General features: G+C 37.7%; 1 protein-coding gene across 3 annotated transcripts in view; it reads right to left on the bottom strand.

Moving 5' to 3' along the window:
- The window catches only part of LOC109415190 (all trans-polyprenyl-diphosphate synthase PDSS1), a 288,054-nt gene that overhangs the window by 67,461 nt on the left and 200,591 nt on the right, over positions 1 to 20,002 (bottom strand). For all 3 annotated transcript variants that reach the window (XM_029855102.2, XM_029855103.2, XM_029855104.2), the window contains exon 5: positions 13,818 to 13,959. In XM_029855102.2, the coding sequence (XP_029710962.1) occupies positions 13,818 to 13,959 (142 nt within the window). The remainder of the gene's footprint in view (positions 1 to 13,817; positions 13,960 to 20,002) is intronic.

Below are 20,002 nucleotides of genomic sequence, written 5' to 3'. Positions count from 1 at the left end.
GAAGGAATCCCTGGAAGAATTTCTAGAGAAATCGCTGGAGGAAGCCCTGGATAAATTCCTAAGAAATCCCCGGAAAACTTCTTGGAGGAATCCACGTAGAATTTCTGGAAGAATTCCCGAGAAACTCCAGCAGGATTTTTCGAAAAGTTCTTGAAGTAATTTCTGATGAACTCCTGAAGGAATTCCAGCATAGCTCCTGAATAAATTTTCGAGTGACTGCTGGAAAACTCCTGAAGAATTTCATGGGAAGTCCTGAGGCATTCCCTTGGAACTCGTAGATGTTCTCGGAGAACATCACGATGAATTTCTGAGGAACTCCTGGAGGAATTTCCGAGGAACGCCTAGAGGAAGGCTTGGGTAATTTCCGACACTTTCAAATACCATAAAAAGATCATTTGTATGTCAGTGGATGCACAAGCAACACAAAGAAATAGTCAAAACATTATGAGATACAACAGAGGTAATCGTGGAAGAATAAAGTAAAGAGATACAAGAGTAGAGCTTATAGAGCTTGAAGGTCTTAATTCCAGAATAGTTTTGATGACCTAGATCACCAAGTGAATGTTGCTAAGTTATCAAAATTGCACTCTGAGGTTCTAAGAGTAGCGTAGATTATATTTCGCAAGCATTCGCTACAATAGAAATATCCTAAGATTTACAGATATTGCGACCCATACTTCAAAATACATTGGGTCCATTTGTATGACAGTGGACACCCAAATAGCAACAAATACAGATACTCGTAATATAATGAGGTGCAGCAGACACAATCGTGAAAGAATAATGCCGATAGAGTGAAGAAAAACCAGCGTAGAGCCTGTAGACCTTGAAGTTCCTAATTCCAGAATAGTTTGGAAAGCCTGGAATATCCCATGAATGTACCAAAAGCATTATAGATGTGCACTGAGGTTCCATCAGCATTATAGACTACATTCCACGAAAAATTTTCACAACTAAAGCAAGAGACAGTATGTAGATATCGTAAGCCAAACTTCAAAGTGTATTGGAGGCCATTTGTATTTGACGGAATGTCCAACTACCACAATATCAAGTTGCTCATAGCATTGTAAGGTGTAATGGACATCAACGTGACTAAATTTCTTTAACAGAGTGAACACAAACGATGGTAGATGTTTTAGATCTTAAGAAAATGAATTCCAGAGTAGTTTGGATGACCTAGATCACCCAATTCATGTACCATGAATTTTCTAGGGGTGCTTTGAGGCTTTTTGAGTACCGTAGACAATGTTCTGTAATCATTCATCGTGTATAAAATTTGGTTGAGAATGTCAGATTTGTGTCACAAACTTCAGAGTACTTTGGAGGCCTTAGAATAGCTCTGGGAACAAAACTTCAACAGACTATGATGGGTAGTAATACTTTGCATGTCTAGGATCAGTGAAAACTATTGATGATTAGCAAAACGATGAAATTTGAGCAAAAACATGTAGAATTTATAAAAAATACAAAAAAAGCCACGTATTTTCGCCTCCCCGCAAAAGGGGGGAGGGTGCAAAGGGGGGAGGTACCATGCATTTCTTAGCACAACTATTCCCCTTGACTATAAAAAAAAATTCGGGGTAAAATGTTTTAAAACAAAGAAGATATTGCATTTCTGCCAAAAGTAGATCGTCCCGGGTGTTTGCGGGTTAATGGCAAATTTGATCGATTTCTTTTGATAAGCGATCAGTAAAAATCCGTTGAACGATCAATTGGCAAATAAAGATCTCAGTTAATAATTCAAACACTCAAATGGGAGCAGACTCCGTTCCTAATGGGACGTCATGCTATTAATAACTGAAAGAAGTTGATCGATTTATCGAAGATTTACTGGTTCTTAAGCATATCTAAATAATCTAAATCGGTCTATGATAGAATAGTCATAAATCAAATACCTTGAAAACGAGTAATTCTACGATATCCAAAAGGCTTCCGGATCCCCTTCATATTTTCTTGAATAAATAAAAAGACTGATATATTATGTTTAGAAGTGCAATCCAACAGAGTACGGCACGTGGTACTGCACCTTCATGTTAATGGGGGGTATCATTAACTACGGTTTACGATCGACGATCAATGCCAATGCGCTTTTTATCTCCCGGAAGGTTTTTTAATGAAAATCATTAAAGCTGACTGAATAGTTGGGCAATACTGCGAGACTTTGAGCGATCATCAGCCGGGCCTAACTTCAAGTGACTTGAGAATAATGAGGCATTAGATATTTATCATAATGAAATATATAACACATGACATTTTTGTCAAATTCAATATGTCAACGGAAAGTGTATATAATGGGGATGAAAAATCTCATGATTTCCATTCATGAATTTCTTCAAAAATGCATTAAACTACCGCTAGAATGCTTCTGGCAGTGTTTTTTCGCCAACTGAACTCGTGTTTGTCACAGGTTTAGATTTCCAAATATGAAAAAAAGCCTTTGAAAAGAAGGGTTATTCCTGGCAATACACTAGAAATTCACACAACATATCACTCAGAAAATAACTTTTTTCAACTGTCTCTACAAATTATATTTAAAATATTTCATAAGATTCGACGTCTATTTCAAGTATAACTGAAACTTTAAGAATTTCTGTATACTTATAGGTCTGTAGTGTCCGCGCCGCTAACAATTCCATTTATAATTCACTACCACCGCAGCACCATGAGCCGGGTTCAAACACACCACCATTCATGAATTAAATAACGCTATTGAAGAAGGGAAAGGCTCTACAACAGTGTTAGGCTTCACATAAACTTTCGACGATTCCCTAAAGGAATTTTGAGAGAAATATGTGGAAGAATCCTAAGAGGAATCCCGACTGAACGCTCGCCAAAAATCCCTAAAAGAATCATAGCAGAAATCTTGGGAGGAAGTAATGGAGAAATCACGAGAGAAATACCCCAGAGGAATCTTTGAAAAATTCCCGGAAAGAATCTTTCAAGGAATAGCAGCATGTATTCCAGAACTTATACTTAAATTAATTTCCAATGGATCCCCTGAATATATCTTGAAAGCAATCTTTGCAAGAAAACCAGAAGGAATTCGTGAAGTAATGCCAGCAGAAAACCCTAAAAGAATTGCTGGCTAGAATTCCTTATAAAATCCTTTCAGAATTTTCTAAAGCATTCTCGGCATAAACCCCCGAAGTTATTTTTCAAAGAATCCCGTAGAGAAAAGCTGATGGAATCCTTGGAGGAATCATAGCAGGAATTCTGGATGGGAGCTGAGCAGGAAACGCTGCAAGAATCATAGAAGAAATCCCTGAAAAAAATCGGGAAGAATTTATGAAGAAATCCCATTAGAAATTTGGCACAAATACCTAAACCTCCGGGTTCAAATAACGCCCTGAAAAAAGCACAGTAAAAAACGCATAAAGCGTAAAGTAAGCCTATAGCTACTTATCAGAACATCCTGAAGATTCAGACTTCTTAGGCCAGTTTCACTTGATCAAGTATTTACCGAGTACTCGGAAACGTAGTTGGGTAAAAACTGGATAATTACATATCTAATGATACCAATGGAAATGATCAAATATGTCATAGTCGGATTCTTATTTAAGATATACAAATGAAGCACAGCCTATTCAGGCTTGTCGTGGACAAAATCATAAATAAGAAAACCACATTGAGTTATCTCAAGTGCGCTTCTGCTACGAGATTCCTTAAAAGTGGCGGCAAGACTCCCCCATGGGGGCATCCTCAAACATTCAATTTCCTAATCGCTGCTTGACGTAATGCCAAAGAGAGACGTCGGTTTTTGAGCATTTGGTAAATCCACACAATGACCACACAAAATGGTCATTGGCCGAACCCCCCCCCCCCCCCCCCCCCCTCATGACCACGTGGTTTATGGACAGCCCCAAAGTGTCCTGAAAACCCAAGAAAACACACAAACAAAATTGCTTTTGAGTGAATGTTTTCTTGATATCGTAAGCTACTGGTTCGATCCCAGCCCCGGCACTTCGTCAGTTGCTCTTCACCCCGAGAGTGGCTGGCACTTGACCCTCTTCTGAGCTCCAAAGCTCAAATGGACCCGGATAATTGGATGTCGGCGAAACGGCAACTCATAATGGACCCTCAATCGGAGTAGAAAAGGAACAAGAGCCACACATCAACATCCTCGTGCTCATCATTCTACCATGGACAGGGTAGAAAGTGACAGCAGCGCAAAGGCTGCTAGTTTGATATAGTAGAATAAGAATGAATAGAATACATTTAGGCGCTGTACAAAGTTACAAAGTTTAAGTGCAGCTGCCAATTGGAATCGCTCACGCAGTGCCCTAGTACAAAAGAGCTGTAAATTAGGTTAAGTGGCTGAAGAATCAAAAAAAAAAACGTAAGCTACATTGTGTAAACGAGCCACATTGAACTTTCCATTTTTGTAAGCATGTTAGTTCTCATGGAGAGGCGTCTTTGCTAGAAAAACATCACGGATGTGATGCTCGATAAAGCGTTCAAATTATTTCAGAAGAAAAATGTCAAACTGATAGACCTGATCTTCATACGATGCATTATCCATTCCCGGAATAAACTTGACAGTATAATCCCGCCAAGATTTCGGAATAGCAAGGCTTTGCAGCCTTTATGCAGTTTTATAAAAACATGTGTGAAGTATTCACATTCAAAAGGATTCAAAAGGAGAAAAGCGATTTAGTGCACATTCAATCGATATCTATCTATCAAGTTCATACGAAGATGTAATATCCACATATCCGCAGAAGTGAGTATCGAATAAGTATTCCAGAAAATCATCATCAGAGGAAGTCAATTCACTTTTACTGAGACTAGCAAACATCGGGTAAATCGCATAATGCGAAACTAGATAAAAATCCCCCTACGAAAGTAAGGTTCTTGAACTACAGCTGTTCTTTTATGCTGAAGATTTATCTGAGCTGTCATAACCATAGCCACTACCCAAACTAGGCATGATCAAAGCGATAGAAACCAATTCGGTAACGACTGAAGAACGCCAGAGGCGAAGATACCCAGAGGACACTGTGTAAAACGCATAATGCGAAGAGCCATATATGGAATCGCGCCACTTGGGCGGTGGCTTCTATTTTCGTCTGTTTTCCGCTATAACTCAGTCAAATTAGAACCAATTGACACGATTTTTGGAATGCGGTGAGATAGGTATAGTATCTACCCGTGTACAACACTTCAATTCAATTGGTTCAAAATTGATTGAGTTATAGTGGAAAGCAGACGAATATAGAAGCCACCGTCCAAGTGGCTCGATACCCTAGGTGATGATTAAAGCTAATAAACAACATTCTAATAATCCTACCCTTATTAAGCCTCGCAGTTGAGGTTTAAGAAGGATAACTGATTATCTCGGAGAAACACAAGGTCAACTACATTATTATTAGGATTTTATTAGACCCCACCCCCCCCTAACCATTCATTTCTAGGCGCGGTAAGCATATAGCCGCATCACACCATGAATTAGGGGTCACCTGTTTAATGGACTCTTACCACCGGAACAGGCGGTCCGTAGTGAAGTTCTTAACAAATTGTGACAATCGCTACCTGTGTAGTGTCTAGGCTGATCTAGGCTGATCGAGAAAAGAAGTTAATATTGATGATCAAACAGCGGAACAGCCGAAAAATCTCGGCAGAAATCAACATTCTTTCATATTCCTTTTTGGAAGGAATCACAGCAGGAATACCGGGAGGAATCCTTGAAGGAATTCCAGCACGTATCTCTGAAGGAATGCTGAATACAATACCTAAGCGATTGCTTTCAGGATTTGCACCAAGACCCTCTACCTGACCGTCGGCCCTACCCTCTAACATACCATCTACTCTGACCCTCTATTCTACCCTTTACCCTTCTACTCACCCAGCCTGATCGATATTACATGATATCCTAGCTCAAACTACCATTCCGTAGCCGTCATATTGGATTATGGTCCGCTATCTTTTATTTCAAAATAGCATCGAATATTTATTTTTATGTTCTAATGTTCTTAATACTTGAGATTGTCACAAAGGAAATAAAATCCATGACAGCAATGTCAACACTGGTATGCGTTCCTTTTTCTCGCACTGGTGAAATAATATCTAAGTAACATTCTGATGATCAGTTAGACTTGTAGAGGTTTTGAGAACCATCATGATGGTTATAAAGACCTCTTCTAGTCTTTTTAACTAAAAATGTTACTTAGGAATAACCTTGGCACTTGTTCCACCTGATCATGTAAGTAAGGCAACGGTAACGAGCAAACAAGAACAACATTCTGGTTTTATTGCGGACTTATTGTAACTCTACAACACGTATGTATGTAGCATTGGAGACATCTGTGTGGGTCACTTGGTTAGCAGGCATTCTTATAGCGGTTGCCAGAAGGTTGTAATGGGATATTTGGTTTTATTGGAAGTTTTATAAAATTGGCCATGAAAACTCCTAGAAGAGGAGCATAAAACTTGAAATGTTACTTGGGATGTCACGTATTCTGTTTAGAGCAGAATTAGACCGATTGATGGCTCTGAGATTCAGTTAAAAGAAATGTGTTATGGTAGTGGGATAATGTGAGTTTTACGACGAAACTAATTAGGCTAATTCGTGCAACGTTTAACGATAAATTCGTTTTTATTGAATCATTGAAGCAGACATTTCTGGCAGTTACCGCATCAGAAAAATCTTAATAATTCTAAGTGAACCGCTCCGGGATGTTTGATTTCAGAATTAGTGAAAACAATTTTGGTGTGCTTTGTCAAAAGAATTACCGACAGCAATTCTACTTAACAATTTTTGAAATTTGAAGATATTTTAAAGGAGTTTCCGGAAACCCTCACAGTGAATTTCTGGAATAATTTAGCACATAATGATGACTAGAAAACTGTCCAGATAAAAAGACGGACATCAAGCGTAAAGTATCCAAATTCTGGTGGAATTGTCGGTGAAATAATTTAAGGAAAACCTTGACAGGGTTCAAAAGCAAATATTTTGATGAATTTTGAAGAGACATTTCACAGGAATGTTTGTAAGTGTTGCAGTAGAAATTGCTAGATACAATTGTCAGCATGTTTGAAAGGTAAAGCACGACTAGAGCAGCGTGAAATTTCTATAAAATTTTCATTTTTTCATATAGCTTTTTACATGGGAATTATTAGATAATTTTCAAAAAAAAATTAGATTTTTTAAGGACAAACGTCTTGAAATCCCGCTTCAACAGTGCATTCGAATTTCAGACGCACAAATCTCAAGAAGCAAGCTTCAAACCACAGTGCATTTTATTACTCTGTTCTTGCTCACTGGTAATAAGCTGAAAATAAGAAGATCAGGTGCGCTGGGTTTGTTTACGAACAGATTTGTGCGCTCAAAATCGTGAGTAGGTGCGAAAGTCGGCCATTCTGGCGGCCATTTTGGGATTCTAACAAGTCTGTCCTTAAGATTCTGAAGATTTCTGGAAAAACTGGAAAATATTGTAATTCCACTTCCTGGAATAATTTGCGAAATTTATTAAATAATTATGGCAAAATTTACGTATCTCAATAAGGAAGTTCAGTAACAATGAAAAAATGGAATCATTTGAATCCCTAAGCAAAAAAATGTACAAGGAATTATTTTATGTATCGTTTCAGATACATGAACCTTCGGGAGGAAATTTTGCCAAAGTTTCGGGGAAATTGTCTTCCTTGGCCTGAAAAATAGTTAAAACGTTCACGTTAAATCTAATAAATACAAAAACAAATAATAAGAACTCAAGAAGGATTTCTGTATAATACAAATAAGAATTTCTACCTTAGAGAATTTCTGAAATAAAATCGCAAAATCTTTAATAACGTTTTCTGACGTAATCTTTTAAAAGCTTTAGGGATGATTTCCAAATTGAACTGTTGAGCATGAGAACCAAAACTCTCAAGCCTTCTTTTACGAATGTTTTGTTAAATCCCCAAAAAAAATTGAGGCGAAGACTACTATTTCGGGAAGAATCGCTGCAGCTACGTCCAGCGGGATCATTTAAATAGTTTCCATTTTTTATTTTCATAATCTTGTCAAAACTTCGTTTTCCATACAATTTCAGAAGAACAAATATCTGATAGAATTCCGGAAACAATCTTAGGGAATCCTTTCCATTAGATATTATATAAGATTAATAAAGAAAGGTTTCTTGGAGAAATTTCCAGAACATTATCTGACAGTTTTTAGTGAAAATTAAAGGATGAATTCCTGCCAAACAGAGAATTTCAGCAAACTTCCGAAGTAATTTCAAATAGGCTCCATGGAGCTTTTTAAACATTGTAGTCGTAATTGTTGATGAAGTTTGTGATAAATTCAAGACTGAATTGATTGAGTAACATTGTAGAAAAAGAACTACTAAGCAGTATCCGACATTACTTCTTGGACAAACCTGGTAACCCACTGAAGATTCCCGGGGAAATTCCTGGAGAAACCTTGAAAGACGATAAAACCTGGTGGACCATTGATGAGACCTTTTGAGGGATTCGCTGATAGATTAAATTTCTATTTCAAGCAGAAACCAAGAGATGCGTCTTTTAAAACAAATTAAATCCTGTTTAAATACGCGAATTATTCTTGAAAAAATCCATGTAAATATTGATTCTTAGGTAAATTTATAAATTCAGTGGACAATCCGAAAAAACTTCTGGATAAACTTCGAGCAATACTAACAGATTTTTTTTTTTGAGAAAATGCAACAACAAAATTTTTGTAAAATGTTAGAAGAACTCTTGGTGTAATGATTGGAATACGAGCATGAGCTTGAGCTTGATTGACCGCTCGTAGATGATTGTATCGCCAGCCCAAGTACACTTACACAAGGAACAAGAGATATAGCTACTCGGGATTAAAATGCGTCCTTGGTGTATGAGTGTTCGGGATCTTATATTTTAGGTGCTAATGACGCCTGCTACGTCATTTGGGAAGCTATATCACTGCGTCTGCACAAGTTCATACAGATATCAGAGTATCGTTGTGAACTAGTTGTTTGGGAGAGGGTTCACGGTTTGTTCCCAATGAAATTATTGGGAAAATAACAATGCGGCTAGAAAACTTGAAGATGAATTAAGTTTTACTCGAATACTCCCTGAAACTTCTAGTCCTGCTTCTTGAGGAATCCGTACAAAAAAATCTGAAATTGCTTGGGTTGGAGTTTTGTCAACAACTTCTTCAGAAATTCTGACAGGATCATAAAGGAATGTCACCACAATAATACCAGAATACCTCAAAAAGCTTCAGAAAAAAAAATGTTTTAAAGAAACTTTTTAAATGTTCATGCTATTTCGGCCACATAGTCTTTCAAAAATCCCACAAAGTGTTTTGGCATAATTTCATTCATGAACTCCGTCAGAACTTTGTCAAAATATTTCGACAGAAACTCCCCGCTAACTATGCAATAGGTTTCTTAATATATATTTTATCAGAAATTTTGAAAACAGATCGGATATGAAGGCCTTGCATATGAAACTTTGCAAGGTTTATTCATTTTTTTTTTCGAAACATCAAGCCAGAAGACATGCAATAACTGAATGATTTATCACTCTATAGTTTTTATTAATTTTTTAAACTCTCCAGCAAATCAAAATCCCATCAGAAATCCAACAAAATCCACTACAAATTGTTTTAGGAATCACAACTAAAATGTATGCAGATGCTTTCAAAGCAATTCCACAAGAAACATTTTTTGGAATTCCGAGAACTGTTGGCAAAAATTTTCCCTGGAGTTAAAGTTTCGTCAGAAAATCATCAAAATTGATAAATATTGCATTATTTGACAATTGTCACTCATTTGAGAACCTTTAGAGAGTTTTTAAGTACTTGATGATCACTTTTGGGAATCTGATCTCTACAGAGATGTGACCAGATCTAAAAATAACGATCGAACGGGTGCTAAAATTCTGCAAGCAATAAGTTTTTTTTTTCAGCATGCATAATTTGTCTTCGTTCATCAGACACTCATCTCGATGAAGTAGAAGTAGCAAGTTGCCACAAGCAATCGTTGTATCGTTTCTTCTGGAATGCAGCTCAACTCACTTCCAATCAGAGCGCGCGAGCGCGGCCTGCCTCACAAAAATTACGCCGCCGCTGTGCTACGCTGTGAAACACAAGCCTCCGCGTTACGTAACAAACCTGATATGTTTTTTCGGTTTCTGTTTTCGGAAAAAATACGACAAAATCAAAGTGCTTGCTTGCATTCCTCACCGGGGTGATACTGAGTGAGACACGCAGAGGGACCGCCGAGGAGAAAGAAACGCGCAATAATGGCCTCCGGACAATCTGCGACACACAGTGATCAGCAACTGTGCCACCAGCTGATGTCAACCGAGGAAGATTTAGACCGCCATCGTCGACGACGAAGGCGAAGAGACGCGCGATTGCAAATACCCAGTTTGAAACGTTGTTACTGTCACCAGTTGTAGGCATACCGCGAATAAACAGGCGTGACTAACATTTCTACTTTTGCTAAGAGAGTATCATATCACTCCTTGGCGCATGTATGCAGGTTACTAGTGGTTACAATATTCAGCCAATTGGATAAATATTTAAAAAGTAGTTTTTCTAGGATTTTTCATGGGTTTGAAACATATACTTTGCTTTTCATAAAACTGAGTGGTTGACACGAGATGTATCCACTCAATGGGTTTTATTGTGGCATCAATAAGGCAACACAGTAGGCCTGACCACTTCAATGCTTGTGATGCATCTCTGAAGTACTGCAAGTATTAATAATCAATACAAAAATGTTATACGTAGTCGATTATATCGTTTTCCAGGATTTTTGCCAATAAATGGCAGTGTATCAGAAGACTAGACCAAATTTTTACAGTTGTCGAACATCTTCCGACCGCCACTGTACTTCGAAACCGGATCTTCAATTCGGCGCTGTCTCAGCCAACAGCAGCAGACATCCCTCCTCAACCGGTGTAATTTCACTGAGGAGGCTACCGACCCACAGTGGGATCATTCTGAAAAAAGACGATCAAAACCTCTAAGAGTCGTTAGATGACATTTTAGCATACAGGTGTCTTTGGAAGATGTGTTCAGAAAAATCTTCTCTATTTTTATGCATATTCACTGTATGGTAAAACTGTAGGGTGAACCCGATCAAAAAAATATTTTTTCAAAATATTTTTTTAGAGGGTAGATGTCTTTAGCAAAGTTGTAGAACAAGTAATTTCAAGTATCTTTGCTGAAGACACCATATAGCTTGGACTTCATTTTTTGGGAGAAAATATGAAAGTTTTAAAAAACAACCTCAAAATTAGTTTTTTTGAACTTTTCCATGATTATATTGTAAAATTTCAACGTGATATGTTCTACAAGTTTGTAGATACTACTGGAATACACTATCTTGCCGAAGACACCAACTCTGTAAAATGAAAAACTGCTCCAGTAAACCAATTTTTTTTTGAAAATTTTTCACTATTTTCACTATTGAATATTTTTTGAATAGGCACTTTTTGGCAGCCGTGCTATCAAAATTTCAATGCTTTATCATGTCCAGAATAGACCAAAAATGACTTAACAATCGGGTCTGATAAGGCACTTTGATTTCTGATGCTATTTTAATAGTCATTTTTCAAAGGAAATATTCAAAAATTTCATACAAATCATTTAATACAAACTGAAAACTCACGAAAACTTTTCGACATTAATATTTGTTAATCCAAATAGTATTCTTGTTGAAATAGTCTACATTTCTAACACTGTGGTTGACTTTACATTGAATACACGACATAAAATATCGCTTTTTAAATTTTTAGATGAGTTTTTAACACTAATTAAAAACTGTGTTTTTTATCTAATTTTTTATTGTAATCCCAATGCATTTGTTTATGTTAAAATACAAACATTAATCAATTAACTAAAACAATGATAACATTTCTGTTCATTTGCTATGTTAACATTATGACTTCGGTTAAAAAACTAAAAAGGCGAAAATATAATGAATGCCTCTACAAGTTTTGTGTTGAAAATAGAAAAATAATAATAAAACGAGTGAAACATTATATCACATTGAAATAGCCAGTATCTGTTAGAGATATTCTAGGTTGTAAATCTTACGCCATGATGAAAATTCTTCACAGATATTTTATTGAAATTGGTTATGCTGTTTGATACTCTTTAAAATTTATTTTTTGCGGTTTTCAAAAACGTCCGTTAGGTCGATTCCTGTCCATGATTTTCAAAATTCCTTCGTCGTAGACATATTACCTTGGTTCATCCCTTGACAAATCCGCATCACGATCACGGCTCGATTATGGATACTTTTCCGGAGGAGCCTTTAGTTTTAACTTTATATTATAACGATTTTTTGAAAAGATAAAAAGGTTTTGTGCCTTTTGAGAAAGATTTCTTAGATGAGGAAATCACTCAAAGAGGCTTATCCCTCTTTCAAAATTTGTAGTTCAAAATAAATGACACTTACAGTTGAAATAGTTTACATTTATTTAACTAGTTTTTTTTTATTCAGAATTACTACTCGGATGAGCTAAAAATAATATCGAAAGGTTTCTTTGAAAATTACTATTAAAATAGCTTCAGATATCAAAGTGCCAGACCCGATTGTTAAGTCAATTTTGGTCTATTCTGGACATAATGAACCATAGAAATTTTGACAGCACGGCTGCCAAAAAGTGCCCACTCAAAAAATATTCAATAGTGAGTTTTTAACTCATCTAAACATTTAAATAGCGATATTTTTTGTCGGGTATTCAATGTAAAGTCAACCACAGTGTTAGAAATGTAGACTATTTCAACAAAAATACTATTTGGATTAACAAATATTATTGTCGAAAAGTTTTCGTGAGTTTTCAGTTTGTATTAAATGATTTGTATGAAATTAGTGAATATTTCCTTTGAAAAATGACTATTAAAATAGCATCAGAAATCAAAGTGCCTTATCAGACCCGATTGTTAAGTCACTTTTGGTCTATTCTGGACATGATGAGCCAGTGAAATTTTGATAGCACGGCTGCCAAAAAATGCCTATTCAAAAAATATTCAATAGTGAAAATAGTGAAATTTTTTCAAAAAAATTGGTTTACTGGAGCAATTTTCAATTTTACAGAGTTGGTGTCTTCGGCAAGATAATGTATTCCAGTAGTACCTACAAACTTGTAGAACATATCACGTTGAGATTTTACGATACAATCATGGAAAAGTTCAAAAAACTGATTTTGAGGTTGTTTTTTAAAACTTTCATATTTTCTTCCAAAAAATTAAGTCCAAGCTATATGGTGTCTTCAGCAAAGTTACTTGAAATTACTTGTTCTACAACTTTGCTAAAGACCTCTACCCTCTAAAAAAATATTTTGAAAAAATATTTTTTTGCTCGGGTTCACCCTACAGTTTTACCATACAGTGAATATGCATAAAAATAGAGAAGATTTTTCTGAACATATCTTCCAAAGACACCTGTATGCTAAAATGTCATCTAACGGCTCTTAGAGGTTTTGATCGTCTTTTTTCAGAATGATCCCACTGTGCGACCTACCTACCTACCTCAAATAGTCGCATGCATGTGTCATTTTGGCCATCAGGCGGGAGAGGTGGTTACTGGTTATAGATAGGCCTCTGGAATGCGGTGCGCGCAGCGCACCATCAAAACTCGAACTCTAGTTTGTTTTACTACACACATTCGCAGTCTAGTCGATGGTGGTGCAGAAAAGACCTTGACCAAAGTCCGGCGACAGCGGCGACGGCGGCCGGACCCAGAAAGTATATTCGGTGGGAGGGCGTTACGAAACATCATGTATCGGTTGACAAGTCAGAAACGCACACACAAACTGACGATGTGTGTTAAAAGTGTCACACATCTAGCGGAATTGATGTTTGAAGAAGCACTTACCTTTTTATGATTCCATATTACGTTTACACTAGGTTTACCCCGCCGCGCAAAGGACTGATCGATGACATCGTCGTGGACCAAACTGGCGGTGTGAATCATCTCCGAAATCATGGCGATTTGTCGCTGTGCGTGCACTACGTTGCTGTGGAGAAAGAAGGGAGAGAAATGCGTATTAGGCCATTGGTAGAAGTAGAATTGGGAAATAAGCTTAGATTTTAGTACCTAATTGTGCAATACTGGAACGATTTCCATTTTTAAAAATGGTTTCCATACAAATTAAGAGGAAGGATCAAGATATCTTCTGAAATTTTTCCTGGTGGATATATCAGTTTCAAACGAAAATTAAAAAATGGTTTTTGAAAAACGGATAAACATTTTTCAACAGATAAAAAATCATCATATTCCTTGATCCTTCTCCTATGTGTCTATGAAAACCGAGACTGAGAAGACAGAGAAGACAGAGAGATCAGAGAAGACACAGAAATCAGAGAAAACAGAGAAGACAGAGAAGAGACTGCAGACAGAGAGGACAGAGAAGACCGAGAAGACCAAGAAGACAGTGAAGACATAGACGAAAGCAAAGATAGAGAAGATAGAGGATACAGAGAAGACAGAAAAGATAGAGAAGAGACTGTAGACAGAAAGGACAGAGAAGACCGAAAAGACACAGAAGACAGAGAAAACAGAAAAGACAGAGAATTCACAGAAGACAGAGAAAACAGAGAAGACAGAAGATATACAGAAGACAGAGAAGAACGAGAAGACAGAGAAGACTCAGACGACAGAGAAAACAGAGAAGACAGACAAGACAGAGAAGATACTGCAGACAGAGAGGATAGAGAAGACCGAGAAGACAGAGAAAACAGTGGAGACAGAGAAGACAACGAATATAGGGGAGACAGAGAAGACAGAGAAGAAAGAGAAGACAGAAAAGACAGAGAAGCCAAAGTACGCAGAGACGACAAAGTATACAGAGAACACATAAAAGACAAAAATGACAAAGAAGACAGAGAAGCCGGGGCCAGTAGCGCAATTGGTCACACGTTTGCTTCATAAGCAGTTGGTCATGGGTTCGATCCCAGCCCCGGAACTTTCGTCAGTTGCTCTTCCCCCCTGAGAGCAGTTGACACTGACCCTCTTCTGAGCCCATGGCTCAAACGGACCCGGATACTTGGACATTCGTGAACGGCAACCCATAATGGACCCCCAATCAAACTGGAAAAAGGAAATACCAACAGCCACGCATCAACATCCTCGTGCTCATCATTCAACCATAATAGGGTAGAAACTGAAAGCAGCGCAACGGCAACCAGTTTCGATATAGTAGAACAGAGAAGACTGAGAAGAAAGAGAAGACAGAGAGGAAAGACATGACAGAAAAGACAGAGAAGACTAAGTAGACAGAGAAAGCAGAGAAGACAGAGAAGACAAAGCAGGCAGAGAGGACAGAGAAGATAGATAAGACTGAGAAGGCAGTGAAAGCAGAGAGGACAGAGAAGAAAAGTAGTCAGAGAAGAGACAAAGTAGACAGAGAATACAAAGAAGACAGATAAGACAGAGAAGACACAGAGGAAAAAGAGAATCGAGAAGACAGAGAAGACAACGTGGTCAGAGAAGACAGAGACGAAAGAGAAGACAGAAAAGGCCGAGTAGACGGAGAAAACAGAGAAGAAAGAGAAGACAAAGTAGTCAGAGAAGACAGAAACGAAAGAGAAGACTGGGAAGACATATAAGACGGAGAAAACAGAGAAGACAGAGAAGACAGAAGACAGAGTAGAAATAGAGGACAGAGAAGAGACTGCAGACAGAGAGGACAGAGAAGACCGAGAAGATCGCGAAAACAGAGAAGACAGAGAATATAGCGAAGAAAAAGAAGACAGAGAAGACAAAGATGACAGAGAAGACCGGGAAGACAGAGAAGATAAAGTAGTCAGAGAAAACAGCGAAGACAGAGACGAAAGAGAAGACAAAGAAAAGACTGCAGACAACAGGGATTGGCGGCATGCACCGTGCGGTGCGAAAAAAGCGTGTGCTTCACACAATCGCAAGTGCTCGTCTCCTGTATTGCCGAGAGACGAGAGACGTATGAGTGAGAGCTTTCGTAATTGTGCGAGAGACAATCGCAGCACTAGCTCTACGGCGCAGGGAGTAATGCACGGTGCTTGGGACTGTGCTTGTCTCCAAACAGAAAAAATCAATTAACCCTTCAGGACGCGCGCTGTTGTAAAAAGTACAACACTACCAAAAATCCTCGCTCGTCGTATACAGCGCGAGCGCGGTGCAGTTTCGGTTGCTTGATGGCGCGCGTCCTGAAAGGTTAATAAATAAATTGAAGAGTTTGTGTTTTCGGCAAAGTTGTTAAGCTTGTCAAGGGTTGATTCAAAATTTTGCAATCATGCGTAGTATCAAGCCAAGTGCAAAGCACGGAGACAAGCACCGAGAGAGTGCACGACAGAGCGTGAGAGACAGGAGAGCTCCAGCGCGCGGCAAAGTAAGCGAGCAACACACAACCGATTGCGCGTTCTCGTCTCCTTCTAGTTTGTTGTGCTGTCTCGTAGCAGAGTGTGCGGTACGCAAAGAGTTTTGAGTCGCACCCTATCCCTGGCAGAGAAGGAGGACAGAGAAGACAGAAAAAAGACTGCAGACAGAGAGGACAGAGAAGACAGAGTAGACAGAGAAGACAGAGAGGACAAGGAGAATTGAGAAGACCGAGAAGAGAGAAAAGACAGCGAATACAGAGAGACGACAGAGAAGACAAAGAACATTTTTTGGTTTTGTATTTTTTTTATTAAAAAGCGAATCAATATTTTCAAAATCGGTTTTCATACACATTTAAAGTATGGATCAATGTATCTTCTGATTTTTTTCGTGTTAGAAAATGTTTTCCATTTTTGGAAAAACTTTTTTTTTGCAAAATTTTGCTTAAAAATGGTTTTCTTGTGAAAAAGAAAAACATTTTCCACCAGGAAAACAAAATCAGGAAATACCTTGACCAATATTCTACATGTGTACGAAAACCGATTTTAAAAATAATTCTCTTCGGTAATTAATAAAGAAAATCAAGAACAAACAAATGAGGAAATGCGTCCAGAAAATCATACATTACGTGCTTACTAGCGATTATACATGCCAGATGATTTTTTTTTCAAAATTTTCTACAAAATATTTGAAAACCCTGTATTTCTTCTGTACCACAACATTGTTTTTTTTTTCTGTCAACCCATCATCCATAAATGCGTTTTTTTTAATGTGTAATCGTGTGCTTATCGTGGTCAAGTGCTGATTTGTCTGCATTGGTGGGTATTAGTTGCAAAAACTTTGAATGTGCAACTAGACCTTCTTAGTCTCAGGGGTGCCAGATGATTTTTTGAAAAGTCTGTATCACTCTGCAAAAATCTGTATCACATACAAACATAAAATAACCCCTCTAGCTAAAATAAAATGAAATCTGTACGGATGCTCAAAAATCTGTATAACACAGATACATTTGCATATACGGCATTCCTGCAAAGGAGCAATGCCGAGAGATAAATGATGAGTTTTGCGAGTTATGTGAAGTGTGAGCTGTGATAAGTGGGGAGTGAGCACGGTATAAAGAAGAGTGTAAAGTAGAAGTGTGAAGCAGTGAATAGTCTAAGGCAATGAAGACCGAAAAGTGAACAGTTAGTAGTAAGAGTGACTAGTGATTACTAAGTATTGAACAGTGAAGAGTAAGGAGTGTGATGGAAGGAATGTGAAGTGAGGAGTGACCAATACAGAATCAACAGCAGTGGAGAGTAAAAAGTAAGCAGTAAGGAATGAACAGTAAGAAGCTTGAAGCAGTAAGATGTGAGCAGTGAAAAGTAAGGAACGAACAGTGAAGAGTGAGAAGTGAGCAGTGAAGAATGATAAGTGAACTGTAAGAAATAAGCAGTGAATGAGTGAGGAGTGAGAAGTGAGGAATGAAGAGAGAATAATGATGTGTGAGTAGCGAAGAATGTGGGATGAGGAATAAGCTTAAGTGAGGAGTGGGAAGAAAGTAATGAAGAGTGAAAATTGAGCAGTGAATGCTGAGCAATGAGGGGTGTGGGAAGCAGTGAGAAGTGATTTGTGAGAAATTGTCAGTGTAAAAAGAACTGTAAGGAATAGGCAGTGAAAAGCTAAGTGTGAGTAGTGCCAGAAATTCAGGAAAGCATGAGCAGTGCAGAGTGAGGGAAGAGGTGTAAATAAGAAATAAGCAGGAATAAGAATTGTAAGGCGAATGCAAAAAAAAGTGAATCAGTATGAAATGAGGAGTGTGAGAGGAGTAGTGAGAAGTGAGCAGTAGAGAATCAGAAGTGATTAGTAAGCGGTGAGGAATAAGAAATGAAAAACAGAAGAGCGAAGAATAAATAGCATTGAGGAGTGAACAGTTAGAAGTGAGAAATGAGGGATCATTAACTCAAATGGTCTTAATGAGTTGCAACATATACGTACGTTCTCGTGTACGTACGAAAAAAATGTATGTTTTTTGTAAGTTTGTGTTACGATTCGTACACGTTTCTATTTAACATGGGTTTAATACTGGCGCCGGTCATCGATTTTAAATATCTACTTGTCAATCCCGTTTCAAAAATACCCATATTGCATAACTTTCCATGGATTTACAGAACACGGAATCCGCCATCATGCATTTCAAAATGGCGTCGGACTTCGATCTTTGACATCTACTCGAAGAGTCCGTTGCAAAAGTACTCAAATGAACTTTAAAAAACATTTCAGCTATTTTGTTTTTCTAAAAGCGTTTCAAGAATAGTTTTTTTTTTCTTTTTTTTTGTTACGTGGTTACCAGCATTGGGCGATTTTACTATTTACTTCTGACGGTAATCAGTACAGAGGTGTTGAACCTGACTCTTCAACGTAAAATCAAAACTGCTCAATCAATGAATGGTATTAACCTCCAAGAGATACACCTACAACCTACTCATGGTTTTTGGGCCCATCGAGCTTTTCAAAAAAAAATGTTATCCAATAATATTCAGATGTAGTTCTGGTCAGAAATTATTCCTAAATTTTTCCTATGTATGTTCTTGAAAATTTTCTTTGATTCAAACCCGGGTAGAGGTGAAATACTGACGATCAAAACGTGATATTGATTTGATTGATATAAGAGATAAAAGATCTGAAAACAATATCTGAAAAATGTTCCTGGACCATCTGCACCATATCAAAATTTGATATTTCAAGATCAAACGAATAGCTAGCTGCTATTGGCTAGATCTTACAAGATCTAAATATGATCTGATGATGATGTTGCAGGAATAAATTTAACATATTATGTTGTTATATCAATCAAACCAATATCACATTTTGATCTCAATATCAAAATATGCTATTTTTGAGCTTTTTTCCTCTACTCGGGAATGGACTTTACGCCACAAAAAGAAGAAGAAAAATAGTATTTCAGAGGTTTTCATGGGGTTCCTTGGATATCAGGGAGGAGCATTTAGAGGATTGCAGGAGGTTCCAGGGGGTTTCACAGGCCTTTCAAATGCGTTTCAAGGGGTTTCATGGCTATTTCAGAATTTAGAGCCTATATGAGATCTCTTTAAATACCCTCGAGACACCCTAAACACCCAAACGCCCCCTTCCTTCCCCCGGGATCCAAAAATGTATGTAGCTTATCATTAAGCTTGCATAAAATCAACCTGGTTTTATTACGGTTCTCTGAAACCAAATTGGTCATCAAGTTGTTTCTTTACAGTTGTCACAGTTATTGAGATAACATTTTGAGTGAACAAAATGATTTTTTTTAATGTTTCAGTTATAATGTATGATGTGGAGCGGACCTGGTGTGGTGGTTAGAACACAAGACTATCACGCCGAGGACCTGGGATCGAACCCCACTCCCGACATACTCACTGTTGGCACTGGCAACACGGATGATCGCATGGCAGTAGGTGCAACAGACAGTGGCGATCTGGATCACCCTTCAATCTGACAAATTGGAATCGAAGAACGAAGCGGAATGTCAAATGATATGACTAGCAAATTTGATAAACTGTCATAACAGGCTAGAAATAAGACGAAGCGAATTATTTTGTACAAAAAGCAGAGAAGCTATAATTTGTTATTATTATATTCTATATTTCTGCACTGTGAGTACCATTGAATTGGAAATAAGCAAATGAATTTATTACGTTATTAATATTACAGCTGCTTGTACT

Source organism: Aedes albopictus, chromosome 1 (assembly GCF_035046485.1).
Source record: "Aedes albopictus strain Foshan chromosome 1, AalbF5, whole genome shotgun sequence".
In the NCBI taxonomy this organism is placed as follows: domain Eukaryota; kingdom Metazoa; phylum Arthropoda; class Insecta; order Diptera; family Culicidae; genus Aedes; species Aedes albopictus.
This window is presented reverse-complemented; position numbering and strand designations above follow the sequence as displayed.